The sequence below is a fragment of the Carcharodon carcharias genome, chromosome 1, assembly GCF_017639515.1.
Source record: "Carcharodon carcharias isolate sCarCar2 chromosome 1, sCarCar2.pri, whole genome shotgun sequence".
Taxonomy (NCBI): Eukaryota; Metazoa; Chordata; class Chondrichthyes; order Lamniformes; family Lamnidae; genus Carcharodon; species Carcharodon carcharias.
The window spans coordinates 134,264,567-134,283,018 of record NC_054467.1 but is presented as its reverse complement, the minus strand read 5'-3'; the positions used below and the strand labels follow the sequence as shown (position 1 = coordinate 134,283,018).

General features: G+C 43.6%; 1 protein-coding gene across 9 annotated transcripts in view; it reads left to right on the top strand.

Annotated features, from left to right (window-relative positions):
- Positions 1-18,452, top strand: part of arap2 (ArfGAP with RhoGAP domain, ankyrin repeat and PH domain 2) — a 461,240-nt gene that overhangs the window by 423,525 nt on the left and 19,263 nt on the right. For all 9 annotated transcript variants that reach the window (XM_041205604.1, XM_041205793.1, XM_041205626.1 and 6 more), the window contains one exon: positions 2,987-3,118. In XM_041205604.1, coding sequence (XP_041061538.1) covers positions 2,987-3,118 — 132 coding nt within the window. The remainder of the gene's footprint in view (positions 1-2,986; positions 3,119-18,452) is intronic.

Genomic DNA, 18,452 nt, shown 5'->3' with positions numbered 1-18,452 from the left:
TCAGGGTCAAAATCTGGTGGGTACATCATACTGGCTGATCCACAGCAGGTGGAGGCAGGGAATTCCCAGGCTTCCGGCACTCAAAGGACTGCTGGAGGCCTGGACTCTGCTGATTCCGAGTCAGATGAGGAGCTTCTGGACTCGGTCATACCTCAGTTGCTGGAGCTGTAAAGACAAGCTCGGGAACATCAGGAAGGGATGTCCCCTTCATCAAATTGCAAGACATGATGGAGGAGTCCATCTACCTTCAGTCTGAGGTGATAGTGCCAGCATGCCAATGCACTGAGGTCAACACTGGCACGATGGCGGCTGCCATGGAGACCTTGGTCCAGGACATTGGTCCTGCATTGCTGCAGGAGCTGCACTCCATCGCTGAGGCACTTGCAGGCATTCATCAGTGTCAATGCAAGGGGGGGTGGGGGAAATGGGGAGGTGTATCTTGAGCCCACGTCAGATAACTCTTCCTCTCAACGAGTCAGCCAGGGACCCTCAGGCACCCATAGGGAGGAGGATAAGCTGGTGCACACCTCGGGGCCATCTACCCAGGTGACTCATGGAGTGTCCAGCCCATCCAAATCCCCTCTTCCTGTGACCCTAGCAACTACAATTCCACAGGCTGAGGAGGGTGGTACTGCCACACAGCGAGGCCCTAAAATCAGGCCTGAGCCCTCCAGCTCAGACACCCGTCAAGGTCATCACAGACAACAGGGCGTAGCAGTCAGCAGGCTGCCTCCGCCTCTGCTCTGCATCTCAGGGATGCACCAAGACCTGGTGGCAGGGTTAGAAAGGTCAAGAAGACGTAGTTGCACAACGTAGGCACAGGTGTTAATCACTTGTACTTAATATTGACCATTGTAAGCATACTCCCAAGAATGTCTCCTTGCCTATGGCTCCTTGTATGTGTTGAGCAGTGTTTGTGGCACTCGGATGTGAAACCTTGGTTCCTGCAAAGTGAAGGCAAATAGCACAGACCAGGTCCCCTCCCCTGTGCAGAGTGTAACCTTTTGAGCACAGTGATTGTCTGGCTTCAAAGCCACTCTCCAGATCGGTGAAATGTGTACCTCGATTTCGCTCGTGTTTGCTGCAAGGATCTCAAAACCAAGTGTCACTGGGTTCTGTGATGTTCTCTGTGTGCTCTCAGCACCTATCAGGTGGGGCTGGCCCCCACCCACAATGTCATCACCATTCCTGACAGATGAAGATGTGGTGCTGAAGGGAACAGATGATGAATCCTGCTGAAGGATCAAGTTGTCTTAAAGTCTACGCGGCGGCTGTTTCACAGCAGCGTCTCGATGATATGTGTGTGTGAGCTGTCCTCAGCCAGACTGGTGTCAGACATTCACAAATGCAACGTGGAGATCTGAGGAGTGTATTCACTGCATCTTGTCATTATCTTCCTGGAATCTTGTGGCAGTGAGGGCTCATGACCAATCCTGCCTCATTCGACCAGAGCAATGGTCTTATCACCTGCACCCTCACCTTCCAGGACCTCATCATCCTCATCCCCTTCGACTTCCTCCTCCTCTCAGCCTGTGGCATGTGTTGGTGTGCAGCCCTCTGTCTGTGCTACCAAGACCTGCCAGCAACCCCCCCACCCCCGCCACCCCCCCACCCCACCCCACCCCCCTCCACCCTTGCATTGTTGCCTTAGCCACGAGGTTCCTTTCTTGTCCTTATTTTCAGCACTGTTGTCCTTACCCTAAGGTTCCCTTCTGTCCGGCACTGTTACCCTAGCCCTAAGATTACATTCTCTCCAGCACTGTTGTCCTAGTCCCGGCACCACAAGCTTGCCACGAAGAAGCAGCTGCAGAGACTTGCCTGTGATCCCCATCCCCCTGCCCACCCCACCCAATCACAGAGTAGCTTTCTTGCAATGGGATCCTCGAGGGCGCCGCACTAAGTTGTGTGCGCTCACCTCCAAGTTCTCCTCGTAGTTCAGGTCGCCAGGTGCACGTCTTTTAAAGGCAGTTATAAATTGCGTCATTCTAAAATCATGTGGACATGGGATTTAAATTTGACATAGGCATGGGGAATGGGGTGGGTGATTCCAGCCTTTGGCCACAATAATAATTTGTGAATGTTTTCAAATTAAGTTCCAGACATCCAATGGCGGAAAACGCAGCCCGCCATTGACCGCGGGAGGGGACAATCGCTTCCCTGATTTACATCACGAGTAAACATGCCTGGGGCCTTCTCACGAGATTTTCTGATCTCTCCATCAAACGCGCCCGTCCTGATCAGGTGTGGAAAATCCCAGCCAAAGAATCTAACACTATGTCTACTGAGACTGTCACTGAGGTGCAGTATGTAGATGAGGGGGAAATGATCAATCCTTGGGAAACGCTGGAACTGTATGCAGTCTGGATGAGAAGCTATTGCTGGACATGCACTGCTTTGAGGCAGGACCAACTGAGGTTGGGCATAGAAGCAAAATATCAGAGGGTAATGATGTGATCAATCATATCCAACGCCACGGACTTCAAGGAGGAGTAAAGGGCACGGTCATAAAGAATATCCTCTGATAGCTTTAACCAGGATGTTCGGTGTGCTAAGTAGGGTGGAAAATGAACTGAACAGGGAATTGGCATCCACAGGAATTGTTGCACCTCATTCCAAAAACGTTGGAATTTTGTGCAGTAACTAAAAAGCTTGCAGACACCTTGATGCATTGCGACACAATAAAAATAGAAAGTCTCAGATGTTGGTGATGTATTGTACACTATTTTCAGAAAGAGAAACGTCTGATAAAACTGAAACTTTAACTCGCTGAAGGGACCTTATGTTAGTTTTGTGACTGCAGAAATTTGTTCTTCTCAATTTGGTGAAGGAAAATTGAATTTGCCATGCAAGTATTCCGGTTTTGATTGGAAAACAACAGAGATTAGTTTTTAGTTCATGACTTTGTAATTCTACCCTGACTAAATTGTGAAAATTCTTAGAAAAGTTGTCTTTCAGTGGTAAAAAAAAACTTGCTTTTGTTGTTCAGCATGAAGGTGACCTATGGCGGCTTGATGGAAAATTACATATTTCATCGACGATACTAAATGCAAAACTTGGCAGCATGGGTTTAACTCCAGTCCAAAAAAAGACTGATGGAAGAAAAGTGGAACAAGCACAAGTAAGTTGTTTGCTGTAGATGGTTTCAGTTGTCGCAATTCACATAGGGCTCAGTTATACTGCCACTTCATATTGATGCAAAGTGATCTAGAATGTGCATGGTATGGAAAGCTGGCACTATATCTCAGGAATCGGTTCCTGATCTGAATCCCACACTCAATGAAGATAGCAGTATGCAAGACCCCTCATAACACTGGAGCTTCATTCCCACTGTAGAAAATATGTTTCACTAACCATTGTGAAATTGATGGTACCTAATGTCCAGATGGTCCACTAGATTATCATTTTCTTAATTTCCACGTGATAAATGGCTCATTTGTACATAAGGTGCTAAATAAATTTTATATTCATTTTACTTATATATCAGTGTGTCAAATTGTTTCTGAATGATACTTCGTATCACAAGGCTTATCTTGAATATTGCTTTAGCTTCAGATTAATTATGTTTTAAATGTTCATGAATTGGTGCCCTGAATAAACTGAATAGTATCAAAATATTGTTTAATCAGTACTGTCAATATTTAGATCAGTTGATCTCTTAGCAGTGCTCAAAGCACATGTTCTATTTTTATAATCATGGATGTCATGAGGAGATTAATGTCTATATTGTTATTGGAAATTATTTTAAAATTGGACTTGTAGGGTCTGTGTCTATGTGTGTGTCTGTGTGTTTGTCTGTGTGTGGCTTAATTGGATTAAAGCCAGCTTGTCTGGATGTTTGATGTATAGTAGTTTGAGATGTTAGTTAGATAAACATAAGGATAGAAGATAAAGAGTCCATTTGCATTTGTTGGATAAAGCACTCAAAAGAATAGGTAAAATATAGATTATGGCAGTTGTTCAAGTTTCCCTCTAGGATTTAAACAACTCAGCCTTTACCAACGGCTGTGACATAACAATGGAACACACTACTACAGAATGAGACATTATAATGGACAATATATTAGTTGTTGCTGCAGTCTAAATGTGTGTGGCTTTAAGGTTGGAAGAAATAAAAGCTCAACATTTTTAAAATCAGTTAGCTTGTGATCAATAAGATTAATCAAAGTTCAGACTGGCTTTTTTTCTCTTTTTTTGGGTGTGATTGCAAAGGTCAGTCGGAAGTTGTAAATAGCCTGACCACCTGTGCCAATGAGATATTTTGATCTAGAAATTAGACCATATGGCATCAGCTTCTCAAGTGCCAAATGGTCTTCTAAGCCTCTAATATGGCGGACAAGAAGCACATGCTTATTACAAATTGGAAGTGCACCACCCACATATTGGTAAAGATCAAAAACTGGCTTGTTATGCCATCCTTGAAATAGATTTCAGGCCTGTTCGATATGCAAATGAGGGGCATAATGCATGGCGTAAGATTGGTTTGTTCCACCACTTGTGGCATTTGGTAAAAATGGGACTTTCTCAGACATTCCTTGAAGGAACAGTCTCTTAAGCCAACCAATAAAGCAAATTATTAAATTAATTTTATTGCTGAAAGAAGAGACATACTGTTGAAGCTTTTCATCTTGCACTCATCAGGACAGTTCACCAAGAACATCAATAGCAGCATACATATGAACTAAGAGCTGGAGCAGGCCATTCAGCACCTCAAGCCAGCTCCACCATTTAATAAGATCATGGCTGATCTGATAGTAACCTCAAATCTGCATCCTGCTTACCCTGATAACATATCACCTCCTTACTTAGTAAGAATCTATCCACCTCTGCCTTAAAAATATTCAAAGACTCTGCTCCCACTGCCTTTTCAGGAAGAGAGTTCCAAAGACTCACAACCCTCTGAGTGAAAAAAATTGTCTCATCTCCATTTTAAATGGGTGACCCCTTATTTTTAAATAGTGACTCCTAGTTCTAGATTCTCCCACAAGAGGAAACACCCTCTCCATATCCACCCTGTCAAGACCCCTCAGGGTCTTATATGTTTCAATCAAGCTCTTACTCTTCTAAATTCCATGGATACGAGCCTAGTCTGTTCAACCTTTCCTCATAAGGCAACCTGCCCGTTGCTGGTATTAGTCTGGTAAACCTTCTCTGAACTGCTTCCAACACATTTGCATCCTTCCTTAAACAAGGTGATTAATATTGTACACAGTACTCCAGATGTGGTCTCACTAGTGCTCTGTATAATTGAAGCATAACCTCCATACTTTTGTATTCAATTCCCTCCCCAATAAATGATAACATTCTATTAGCTTTCCTAATTACTTGCTTTACTTACGTACAAGCCTTTTATGATTCATGTGCTAAGACACCCAGATTCCTCTGCATCTCAGAGCTGTGCAATATCTCACCATTTGGATAATATGCTTCTCTTTTATTTTTCCTGCCAAAATGGACAAATTTACATTTTCCCACATTATACTCCATTTGCCAGATCTTTTCCCACTCATTTAACCTATCTATATCTTTTTGTAGCTTCCTTTTATCCTGTTCACAACTTAGTTTCCCACTTATCCTCGTGTCATCAGCTAATTTGGCAACCACCCCATTCATCCCTTCATCCAAGTCGTTTATATAAATTGTAAACAGTTGAGGTCCCAGCACTGATCCCTGGGGCATGCCACTCGTTACATCTTACCAACCTGAAAAAGAACCATTTACCTGCTGTCTGTTTCCTGTTAGCCAGCCAATCTTCTATCCATGCCATTACATTACCCTCTATACAACAAGCTTTTATTTTCCAAAATAACTTTTGATGTGGCACTTTATCAAATGTCTTCTGAAAATCTAGTTACAGTACACCCACCGGTTCTCCTTTATCCACAGCACATGTTACTTCCTCAAAGAACTCCAAGTTGGTTAAACATGATTTGTCTTTCACAAAACTATGTTGACTCCGCCTGATTACTTTGAACTTATCCAAGTGCCTTGCTATAGCTTCTTTAGTAATAGCTTGTAACATTTTCCCTATGACAGATGTTAAGCTAACTGGCCTGTTGTTTTCTGCTTTCTGTCCCCCTCCCTTTTGAATAATGGAGCTCCATTTGCTATCTTCCAATCTAGTAGAACCTTACCCGATTCTAGGGAGTTTCAGAAAATTAAAACCAAAGCACCAACTATCTCATTAGCCACTTCTTTGAAGACCCTAGGATGAAGTTCATCAGGACCCGGGCACTTATCAGTCCATAGCTACAACAATTTACTCAGTACCACTTCTCTGGTGATTGTAGTTTTCCTGAGTTCCTCCCTCCCTTCCATTTCCTGATTTATAGCTGCTTCTGGGATGTTACTTGTATCTGCTATAGTGAAGACTGATGCAAAATATCTATTCAATTCATCTGCCATCTCCTTGTTTTCCATTGTTAATTCTCCAGATTCACTTTCTATAGGACCAATGCTCACTTTGTTAACTCGTTTCTTTTTAAAATATTTGTAGAAACTCTTACTATCTATTTTATATTTCTGGCTAGCTTTCTCTCGGACTCTAATTTTTGTATCCTTATTAGTATTTTAGTCATCCTTTCTATTCCTTATAATCTGTCCAATCTTCTAACCTTCCACCTGTCTTTGCACAATTATATGTTTTTTCCTTAAGTTTGATACTATCTTTATCCATTCTAGCTAACGATGAATGGTGTGTCCATCCCTTGCACTTTTTCCTACTCATTGGAATGTATCTATTCTGTGTGTTCTGAAATAACCCCTTAAATGTTTGCCAGTGTATCTCTATTGACCTAGCCCTTAACCTAATTTGCCAATTCACTTTAACCAGCTATGCTTTCACGCCCTCATAATTGCTCTTATTTAAAAACATAGTCTTGGACCTATTCCTCTCTTCCACAAACTGAATGTAAAATTCAAACATATTATAGTCGCTGCTACCTAGGGGCGCCTTCACTATGGGATCATTAATTGATCCCATCTCATTGCACAATACCAGATCTAGTATAGGCTGTTCTCTGGTTGGCTGCAGAACGTGGCATTCTAAGAAAACATTCCAGAATTATTCTATGAACTCCTCATCTAGATTACCTTTGCCCATCTGACTTCGCCAGTCTAGTTGTAAATTAAAATCTCCCATGATTATCACCCTGCCTTTCTGACAAGCTCCCATTATTTCTACCTTTATGATCCACCCTACCATGCGATTACTGTTAGGGGGCCTGTATACGACTCCCACAAGTGACTTCTTGCCTTTAACATTTCTCGTCTCTACCCAAACCATTTCTACATCCTGGTTTCCTGCACTTGGGTCACCCCTCTCTAATTATCCTAATACGGTCATTAATAGACAGCGCCATCCCTCCACCGTTTCCTCACTTCCTGTCCTTCCTAAATGTCCTATACCCTTTAATATTCAGGTCCCAACCCATGTCCTCCTGTAGCCATGTCTCTGTAATGGCAATCAAATCATTCTTAACTATTTCTATGTAGGTGTAGCAGATGTGACCGACCAGTTCCCTTGTCATGTGCAGCACTCGGTGACACTGGTTCTCAGTCATCTGCAAGAATGAAAGGCAGCATCTATAGGCCCTGGGTCTACCTAAGCACCGACCAGTGATGGCTTGCTTTGAATCTTCTGGGGTGTTTGCAGGACCCCCAGGCCCCCCTTCTTAGGGTGCTGCTCCTCTCTCTGTGCAGCCAGGTGCCTCCGTCAATCTCTTCTCTGCCACTTTTGCTCTCTGTACGCCACAAGGCATACAGCTAGTTCACCAGGCTTCATGCTGTTGATGTACTCCTGCAAAGGTTGAAAGAGGGAAACTCGTGGGTTAGCTTGGGTATGCTAAGAACCTCTCTTGGTTAAACCTGAATGCCCCTTAGCACATCTCAGAGAATGCTGGCCACCACTTGGATGGCTAGAGTTTAGTGCACTGCATAGCTGTCCGAAACCCCACCCACCTCCGCCGCACTCCACCTGACCAATTGGCGGCAGATTTACCCACTGAACTGCATGCTGTGCTCTCAGCTCAGGCACTCACCTAAACCGCGCTGCAAAACTGCACTGTTGAGCCATGGGGTAGAGTGGTCTGAATAGGGATGGTGACATTACAAGAGGCTGTGAACTTCTCCACCAGTGACTGCTCCATGGCCAGCTTTAGCAAGGAGCGTGTACAACATACCCAGTTGTCCAGCTGTTCTGCAATCCACTAAAATGCTCATTAGTTTGCAGTCTGGACCCAACGGTGAAAAGCTCTGGAGCTCTTGGTAACACTTGCATGCCTCTGTGTTGCTTGAGTGGGCAGATAAGCTAGAGGCCCGACTCCATGCATGTCAATGTGGTTGCACCTGAACCGTCTCAGCTGCTGAGGAATGGTTACATTACACGTTGTTTCCCTAACGCATGGCCGCTTCCCTCCCCACACCCCCACTCCACACATGCTTGTGCACTGCTTTCAACCTCAGGGCAGCCCTTGCCCCCACGCCTCCAAAACGCCTCAACCTTGAAGTCCAACAGGCAACCCAGGCAAGCGCTGTGCAACGTTACTGTCTACTCACCTCCGAGTTCCCCTCAAAGTGCAGCTCACCAAATGCATGCCTTATGTATGCTGTTGTGAAATATGTCAGCGTACAATCACACCGACGTGGGCAGACAATCCAGCGGGGACAGGAGGGGATGATTCCGGTGGGCTGGCCATATAATGATATGCAGATATGTTACAATGAGGTTTCCGACATCCGATGGCAGGATACGCATTGATGGGCTGAGCGGGCACTCACAAACTGGTTTCACAATGTCATGAAACCAATTTTTGGCCTTCTCACCATAGTGTCTGCTCGCCACCGAGGATGCTCGACACCAGCTGTCACAGACGATTCCGCCCTGTGCTTTGAGTTTTGCAAGCATGGGCAATGCCTTGACCTATCAGAGACAACCTACCTGGTTTGAATTTGAACAAAAGCTTAGCATTAACCATTCCCTGGTGCATTCTCCATGGCAACACCTTGACCAGAATCCACTTACTAATCAGTCAGCACTCTCATGCAGCATAAATTGTTGTTACATTCACTATTGGTATTCTTGTGAATTCCTGATGAGTGCAAAACAAAAAGCTTCAACAGTATGTCTCTTTTCCAGCAATATTCAAGTTCTATACTACCAAGTAAGGTTACTGAATGTGGAGATGGGAGGAATAGGAGTGCTCCCTAGGCCACCTGAAAACCTCTTGAATCGGTCACCCCCGCCCCTCTTCCTCACTTATCCTCAGAGCTGCTGTTAGCATCCTGATCTTCAAACACACTTTGTTAAGCAAGCAGCCACTTATCTCCGTAGCTGTCCTACTTCATGAAAATGAGGCCTGCCCCGCCTCGGGCCCCACCGTTCAGATGCAGGGATTTAATCCTGCAGCCCAAATTGCCTGAATTTCTAGGCCTTTGTTACTGAGAATGTTTTTCTGTTGGTTGCAAATGAACAGGGTTCTTTGCCCTTTTTTATACTTTTTTTATTGTGACACAAAATTTGCACATAGAATAATATAATGCCCCAAATGTAAAGCATGTTAGGTACACCTAGGAGAATTTCTGCAACTCCCCTCCTCATCTATTGTAATTTTGGCAGAAGAGCCATGCAAATCCCAGGTAAGCAGTGCAAAGTGCTGTATATAAGTGGAAGAACTAGCATTGAAACTTATTCTCACCATTTTTATACAGAACAGAGAGAGAGATGTCGAGCTAAGTGTGGAATAGGATAATTGGTGATTGGCAGCGTTGCAAGCAAAGTGATTCAGTCTAGCTCTCCTGACAAACAGAGCATAAAGCTTGAGCAATTAATCAGCACAAGCAGAACCAATACTGAATTGTTGTCTTACGCTTGCAAGCTCCTTGCTTTTAGCTTTGACTTCTATTTCTTTCAATGCCAGTTTTTGCTGACAGGGGAAAGTTAAAATCGGGGTCATTGTTTCTGGAAAGTAAAAATGCTGTTTTAAGGACGCCACCAAAAACTAAGTGTCAAAAAATGATGTCCTTCAAAGAGCAGCAATCTCCAAAAGCAGGAGGGACCCAACCTCAGGAGTCAAAATCAGTGCTGGTTTAAGAAATAATCCATCGCAAGCAGACCACTGAAATTAAAGTAATTTGTGTGGTGTGAAAGTCAGTGGACATCAGAGATCAATGACCATGTGTTGATGTATGAAAGCAGCTGGAGTGTACCAGCCATATCCCAAGGTATGTTATTTTGGGGAAACATGCTCTTGCAGGCACTGCTCTCCCAAAAATAGAAGTATGTGTTAACTTGATGAAAACAAGGAGTGGAAGTGAGCAGCATGTTCCTGGAACTGTAGTACTATTGTAGCAGGTGACTTAAACCACTCAACTATTGGAAGCAATTGAATTACATTATATTCAACTGGTGAAAGGAACATTCCAGGTTACTTTGTAAATCAACATTTTCCGCTTTCTAACACACGCTGATATTTTGAAAGATTTCATTAACTAATATTGAGGGATATTGGACAGTGTAAAAATATTATAAACTAATAACTTTTGCCAACTGTTATATTTCATAGATTGGGGGAAAAAAATTAGTTATTGATGCTTGTACAGAATATTATCCCTTTGAATTTTTTGTCAGATGATACAGTGATTTGAAGTGTGTATTCTTTGCCAAATATTTATTATATGAGAAACCATGGGCTGAATCTTCGGCTCGGCGATCAGCGGGCCAAGGGGTAAAATGATGCAGGGTGACGTCGGTTTGAAGGCCGATAAATCCACAGGGCTGATAATCTACATCCCAGTGTGCTTAAGGAAGTGGCCCTAGAAACAGTGGATGCATTGGCAGTCATCTTCTGAGATTCTATAGACTTTGGAACAGTTCCTACAGATTGGAGAGTAGCTAATGTAACCCCACTATTTAAAAAGGGAGGTGGAGAGAAAGTAGGGAATTATAGACCAGTCAGCCTGACGTCAGTAGTGATGAAAACTCTAGAGTCCATTATAAAAGATTTAATAGCTGAACACTTGGAAAACAGTGGCAGAACCGGACAGAGTCAGCATGGATTTATGAAAGGGAAATAATGCTTGTCAAATCTACTGGAATTTTTTGAGGATGTAGCTAGTAGAGCTGATGAGGGGCAGCCAGTGGATGTGGTTTATTTGGACTTTCAGAAGGCTTTTGACAAAGTCCCGCATAAGAGATTGGCGTGTAAAATTAAAGCGCATGGGATTGGAGGTAGTGTATTGAAATGGATAGAAAATTGGTTGGCAGACAGGAAACAAAGAGTAGGAATAAACGGGTCTTTTTCTGAATGGCAGGCAGTGACTAGTGGGGCACTGCAGGGATCGGTGCTGTGACCCCAGCTATTCACAATATATATTAATGATTTAGATGAGGGAACTAAATGTAATATCTCCAAATTTGCAGATGACACAAAGCTGGGTGGGAGGGTGAGCTGTGAGGAGAATGCAGAGATGCTTCAGTGTGATTTGGACAAGCTGAGTGAGTGGGCAAATGCATGGCTGATGCAGTATGATAGAAATTATATAATACTTTGGTAGCAAAAACAGGAAGGCAGATTATTATCTGAATGGCTATAAATTGAGAGAGGGGAATGTGCAACAAAACCTGGATGTCTTTGTACACCAGTCGCTGAAGGTAAGCATGCAGGTGCAGCAGGCAGCAAAGAAGGCAAATGGTATGTTGGCCTTCATAGCAAGATGATTCGAGTACAGGAGCAGGGTTGCCTTGCTGCAATTATACAGGGCCTTGGTGAGACCACACCTGAAATATTGTGTACAGTTTTTGTCTCCTTATCTGAGGAAGAATGTACTTGCTATAGAGGGTGTGCAGCGAAGGTTTACCAGACTGATTCCTGGGATATAAGGCGAGATTGAGTTGGTTAGGATTATATTTGCTGGAGTTCGGAAGAATAAGGGGGGAATCTCATAGAAACCTATAAAATCCTAACAGGACTAGACAGGGTAGATGCAGGAAGGATGTTCCTGATGGTGGAGGAGTCCAGAAACAGCGGTCACAGTCTGAGGATATGGGGTAGACCATTTAGGACTGAGATGAGGAGAAATTTCTTCACCTAGAAAGTAGTGAGCCTGTGGAATTCATTACCACAGAAAGTAGTTGAGGCCAAAACATTGTATGTTTGCAAGAAGGGGTTAGATATAGCTCTTGAGGTGAAAAGGATCAAGGGATATGGGGAGAAAGCAGGTGCAGGCTGTTGAGTTGTATGAACAGCCTTGATCATGATGAATGGCGGAGCAGGCTGGAAGGGCCAAATGGCCTACTCCTGCTCCTATTTTCCATATATGTTTCTATGTAAGGCCATTAATTAACTAATTAACCTTATTCAGAGAGCTTCCCATCCAATCTTAAGGTTGGTGGGCTGGCGAAGAGCCCAGGCGCCCTTCACATTTTTCATGGAACCCCACCCACAGGTGGGATGAGATTTCATGAAGGATTTATAAATTAAATAAATGTTTCTATTAAAGTTCATTGACATGTCCCAGCTCATGTGACACTGTCACATGAGAGGACATGTCTTTTTTTTTTTCCTTTATTTAAATTTTTAAACCTTAAAACGTATCTCCCTGAGGCACCTCTGTGCCTCAGGGAGATTTCTGCGCTCTTGCAGGGAATTCTTTCCCGTGTGTTATATTTGAGAATATAACACTATCTAACAAACTACACAAATATAATATATTCCGTTAACAAAAATTATAAATGCTGGACATATGTAGCATGTCAGTCAGTGTCTGGTGTGTGCTGTGCACCGGGGAGGGATGTGGAAAAATTTCTCCCTTTTCCCCACCTCTTGCTTGACTGCAACAAGATGCATTTTAGAGGAATGTTTTAACCCCTTGAGTGTTGTGACTTTAAAGACCAGAAACAAAATAGGCTTTTGTTAAGTTTAAATCAAGAGAAAGGATAGACATTTATTTTGACAGCAGCTGAAAATGCGCAGTACAAACACCCGTTGTCACTCTCTCTCTCTCTCCCTTTCTCTCTCTCTCTCTCTCTCACACACATACAGAGGAATTGATGATTTCTAAAAATGTAACATGTAGTTAGATTACCTAAAGTCCCAAATGTCCATGTTACTTTTTTTTCAAGAAGGTCATCAAAAGCATTGCAGGCTTTTCAGTTCATGGAAGAAGGAAAATGAAGGGTGGAGTTTTCTAGTAATGGGCTCACAATAATGCTCCAAACAATAGCAAGTTTCTTGCTTTTCAGTCCAAGCTGTGGTGAAGCCACTGTAGTGAGGGAATATAATCTTCCAGTTAAAGTGGCTTAACCCACCTTCTCAGTGTGTTTTTTCAGGCAGGGTCCTCCCTTGTGCTGGCTGACAGATGGCTTTGATCTGGCCCTCATATCCCAGACTAACCCTCTCTGGGCTGTTCTTAGAATAAATCAGACATTTACTGTCTCAAGCCAGCTTCTGTTATGTAGCAGCAGTATCAATGGTTTCCATTGTCCGCACAATATATTGATGGCAGATGCAATTGTCACCCAGAGGAGGATGTTTGATATCCAATCAACATTCCCATCATGAACAGTCTCCTGGATGTCTTTTTTGAAATCCCCTCTTCATGGGGCCAGCAAGTCTAACAGCCATTGTCATTTTAAACCTCTTCCATTGAAAGGGAGGGGGGCAGTTATCAACACCTGAGCAAGATTGTTTACACCTTAATGACTTTCCATAGACATGTTCAGGCATAAGCTGATCTTTGTCTGTATAAAAACCACAAAAGAAGTCACCTGATGCTCTGGAGTTTATTTTGTCAAGGTAAATTATCCATTCCATGCTTCTTTTTTAAAATAAAAGTAAAGCATCCATCTCCCTAATAAGTTTTGCAGTCTTTCGACATGACTATACAGGTGACAGCAGACAAGTTAACATTTCAGGCATGAACCTCAAATCAGTGCAGCTCTGACAAAGGGTCCATACCTGAACATCAACTCCTTTGTTTGCTGCACAGATGCTGACTGGCTTTCTGAGTGTTTCTGGCATTTTATATTTTTGTATCAGATTTGTAACATCAAGAGAAAGGAATAGCAGGATATGTTGGTTGGCTGAGATGAAATATGGTGGGAGTAGGCACCTGTGGGCCATAAACTCCTGCACAGACCAGTTAGGCTGAATGGCTTGCTTCTATGCTGTAAATTCTGTGTAATTCCATGCAGCCTGCATTGTTGTGCCTTTTGTCATTAATGCAGTTAATTGCTACCTGAATCTACCCAAGCTGATCGCAATTGAAGGCAATTCTAATTGATAAAATGCCTTAAATCTTTACTTGTGTTATTAATTTTGATCCACTTTGAAGAATTGATTTCATGTTTAGTAGATTTGAAGTGATAGTAGCATGAAGTCTTATCAAATGCTGTCTGTTCCTTAAATTAAAGCTTGATTTGGATCTCATCAAAGATAATAGTAAATACAGACAAAATCTAAAAAAGGAAGGAGAGGAAAAGATAGAGTATGTGGCTAGGTTAGTGGTTAACATAAAAGGGAATCCAAAAAGCTAGTCAAGGTAAGTATGTGAGTAATTAGGAAGCAAAAAGGAGATAGTTTTGTGGAGACAGAGGGCATGGTATGTGTACTAAATGAGCACTTCACATCTGTGTTAACTAGAGAGGAAGATGCTACCAAAATATCTGTAAAGGAGAAAGCAGTAGCAATATTGAATGAGGTAAAAATTAATAAAAAGCACTTACAGGAAAGGTTGACAGTCCTCAGCGTCACCTGCTCTGGCTATAATGCATCCTAGATTACTCAGGGAAGGAAGGGTGGAAATTGGGGAATCTCTGGTCGCAACCTTCCAATCCTCCTTAGATATGGCATGGGGCCAGATGACGACTGGAAAATTGCAAATGTTCTAACCCTGTTTACAAAAGGATGTCTGAAGAAAAGTAATTTGCCTCCTGCCTCCCCAAAGCGTGTCCACCATCTACAAGGCACAAGTCAGGAGTGTGATGGAACACTCCCCAGATGTCTGGATGAGTTCCACTCCAACAACTGTCAAGGAGCTTGATGCCATCCAGGGCAAAGCAGCCCATTTGATTGGCACTCCATCCACCACCTTGATTGTTCACCTCTTCCAACATCAATGAACAGTGGCAGCAGTGTGTAGCATCTACAAGATACACTGTAGCAACTCATCAAGGATCCTTCAAAAGCACCTTCCAAAGCCACAACTGCTACAGCTAGAAGGACAAGGGCAGCAAACACATGGGAACACCATCACCTGCAAGTTCCCCTCCAAGCCACACTATCCTGACTTGGAACTGTATCGCCATTCTTTCACTGTCACTGGGTCAAAACCCTGGAACTGCCTCCCTAGCAGCACTGTGGGTGTACCCACATCACATGGGCTGCAGTGGTTCAAGAAGGCAGCTCACCACCATCTTCTCAAGGGCAATTAAGGGTGGGCAATAAAAATGCTGGACTAGCCAGTGACGCCCACACCTCGTAAAATAATTTTTATTTAATTAAAAAATCACCTTGATTGTCTAGTACCTCACTGAATGAAGTAAAGTTCCCTGCAGTTCTTGGCTGGGAGGGAAGTGCTAGTGGACCATGAGATGAAAGATGGAGAAAGGGCACAAGGAAGTGGGGTTCTGCTCAAGGCACTCCCACTTCTCATCCCTTGTCTGCCGGCTCCCTCATCCCAGACAGAGTCCCAATGTTCCCTCCTGCCCCTTCACTAGTGAAGGTGAGGTCATCTTTGGCAGGGCCCTCAAAGGCTCCTAAACCCATCTACTATAGGCAGCTCAGCTGTCAGAGCAGAATAACCAGCAGCCTGCCTCAAACCATGGAGGTAACCGCAAGTAGGAGAAATAGGAAAAGGAGACAAAAAGATATTTTAGTTGCACTAGGCAATTCACATGGGTGTTTCTAACAATTTCAGTGTCTTAATATATTTAAAACTGTTAATAAATCATGACTTTTATTTCACGTTGTCCAGTTATCTCCATCGTTGCCTCTCACCTTTCGAATGGGCAGCAGCCTCAAAGAGAATAGTATGACCAGGGTCGAGTTGAGCAAATGGTTTGAATGAGTTGGCGGGATTTCGTATTGTGGTAATGCTTGTGTTTGGCGGGGGTGGTGTGGTCTAGTGTGTTTAGCACTGTGTTCCCATAAAGTTTCACATATTCATATTATCTGAAGCATGCCTGGATGAGTCCACATGGGTTTCTAAAGCAGCCAAGTGAGCAGCTGCAGGTACTCTGGCCACGTCACTCTCTTCAACCTCCTTAAAAGATGCAGAGCATTCCTCCCACTACTCCTCCTGCAGCTCCAGTCCTCTCTATAGCACCATGATGTTCAAAGCTGGAGCAGACACTACCACTCTGAACACCCTTGCCTTACATGCTGAAGGGTGACCCCAGATCTGTCCAGGCACCTGAATCCACTGGCCTGCACAATGACCACTCTTGTGCTCATGTGGCTCCTTTTGTACCTTTCCTATGAATCAGTGTTAGGACTGCTCACAGGTGTCATTATGTTCCTGTCTCACCCACTGACTCTGCTTCGAAGTGCAAAGATCTGTGGGAAATGTAACTGGCAGAGAATGAAGGAATCATGGCAGCTTCCAGGATATCTTGCATATGAAAATCTCCCTGTGGTTACATCCTAGTTGAACATTGATGAAGTGGAATCTTTTTTGAATGACAAAACTATAGGGTGCATTGAAGGAGCCTTGATTGCCACGTGTGCAGCCTATGATTCCCCTGTACCTGTGGGAACCCAGCCACTGCAGCAAAAATGTGAGGGCCCTCTAATTCTAACTGGCCTCAGTAGCAAAGTGAATGTAAGTGGCAGCCCCGACAAGCATGGCATCGGTTACCCAAGAACTGGATTTGTGGACAGCAGAGTGTGAAATCTTGTAGATGCCCTCAGCAGATCTCTGGAAGGAGCCAAAAACAGAAGAAATTCAGGGCTGGGGTGACCCTGACGGCCACTAACAACATATGCCCATCTGATCAACGTGGAAGGAGGTCTTGTTCCATGAGGCTGAAGATGTCAGCAACAGCTTGCCACGTAAATCTCAGCCTGAGGTACTGTTGCTCCGTCATATCGAGAAAGATAATCCTCTGGCTGTACACATTGTTTGGTGGGGCTAGTGCATCCATTCAGCTGCACTATCCCCTCTGTCCTTTGGGGTGGCATTTGGCTGCAGAGATGATGCTGCTGCTGTTGCTCCTCCTCTTGTTCCTCATCAGGAGCGCACGATACAGCTGCATAAACTGCTCCCATGCTGCAGTGAAGGTTGACAGCAGAGAAATATTGATCAACATGAGTGAAATCCAAGATAGCAAAATGACCTCCAAAAAGTTGGAGTTCTTGCAACTTGTATAAAAAAATGTTTTGCTTTATAACAAATCAACCATTGAGTTTATTGAGAGAAGCTTTATTAATGTCTCTTTTATTCTGTGTCTGACAGAAGTGAAGGTAAATAATTGACCATTTTGATGAATGAGTTAAACTTTTAAACTAATAGTGCAGCCTCTGGAGTAGTGGGGCTAGATCAACTGCCCACTCCTCCCATCCCGGTCGTAACACTGGTTTAAGTATTCATCAATTACATGTAAATCTAATAATATACAGACCACCCCAATCCACAAAGGGGTCTCCTGCTCACTTTCAAACCCGTGCCAGTTAAAGGCAAAAGTGAACAGGATCATGTTGGATTTCTGACATGCCAATACTTCTTTGCTGATTTAACTCGCTGCCCTCACTGGCACCCAACCGCTTGCAGGTTAAAATTCTGCCATAGAGAGCAAAAGCAAGGAAGTGATGCAAAAACTTTTTAAAAGTCTGGTAAGATCCCAGCTGAAATCTTGTGTTCAGTTCTGAGCGCCGCACTTAAGGAACGATGTCAAGGCCCGAGAGAGGATGCAGTAGAGACTTACAGGAATGGCACCAGGGTCAAGGGTCTTCAGTTATGTGGAGGCACTGGAGGAGTTGGAGTTGCTTTTCTTAGATTAGAGAAGTTTCAGAGGAAACTTTTTTTTTAGAAATGTTGAAATTGCTGAATGGTTTTATAAAACCTTTTCCAGTTGCAACAGGAGGCGAAATCATCTGGTCCTATTGGTGTCAGGCGTCATGGCGGGCATGAGCAGACAATATGGCAAGAAGGCCAAAAGTTGGTTTTCCACTGTCATGAAACCAGTTTTCTATCATCTGCTCTGCCCATCAATGGCGGTCCACTTTTCCCACTGCCACACTTTGGAAGCCTAATTTCAATACTTTAGAATCTCATTATAAGCCCTGCTCACCAGAATCATTCCCCCATGTCAAAATTACTGCCCACGTCGGCGTGTCTTCAGAATGGCATGCTTCACAACTGCCGGGAAAAGGAGTGCACCTGGCAACCTGAACTTCGTGGGGAGGCACATAGGCAAGTTGCTTTATCTCCGGCTGGCTTTTAGCGCTGTGCCTAAGCAA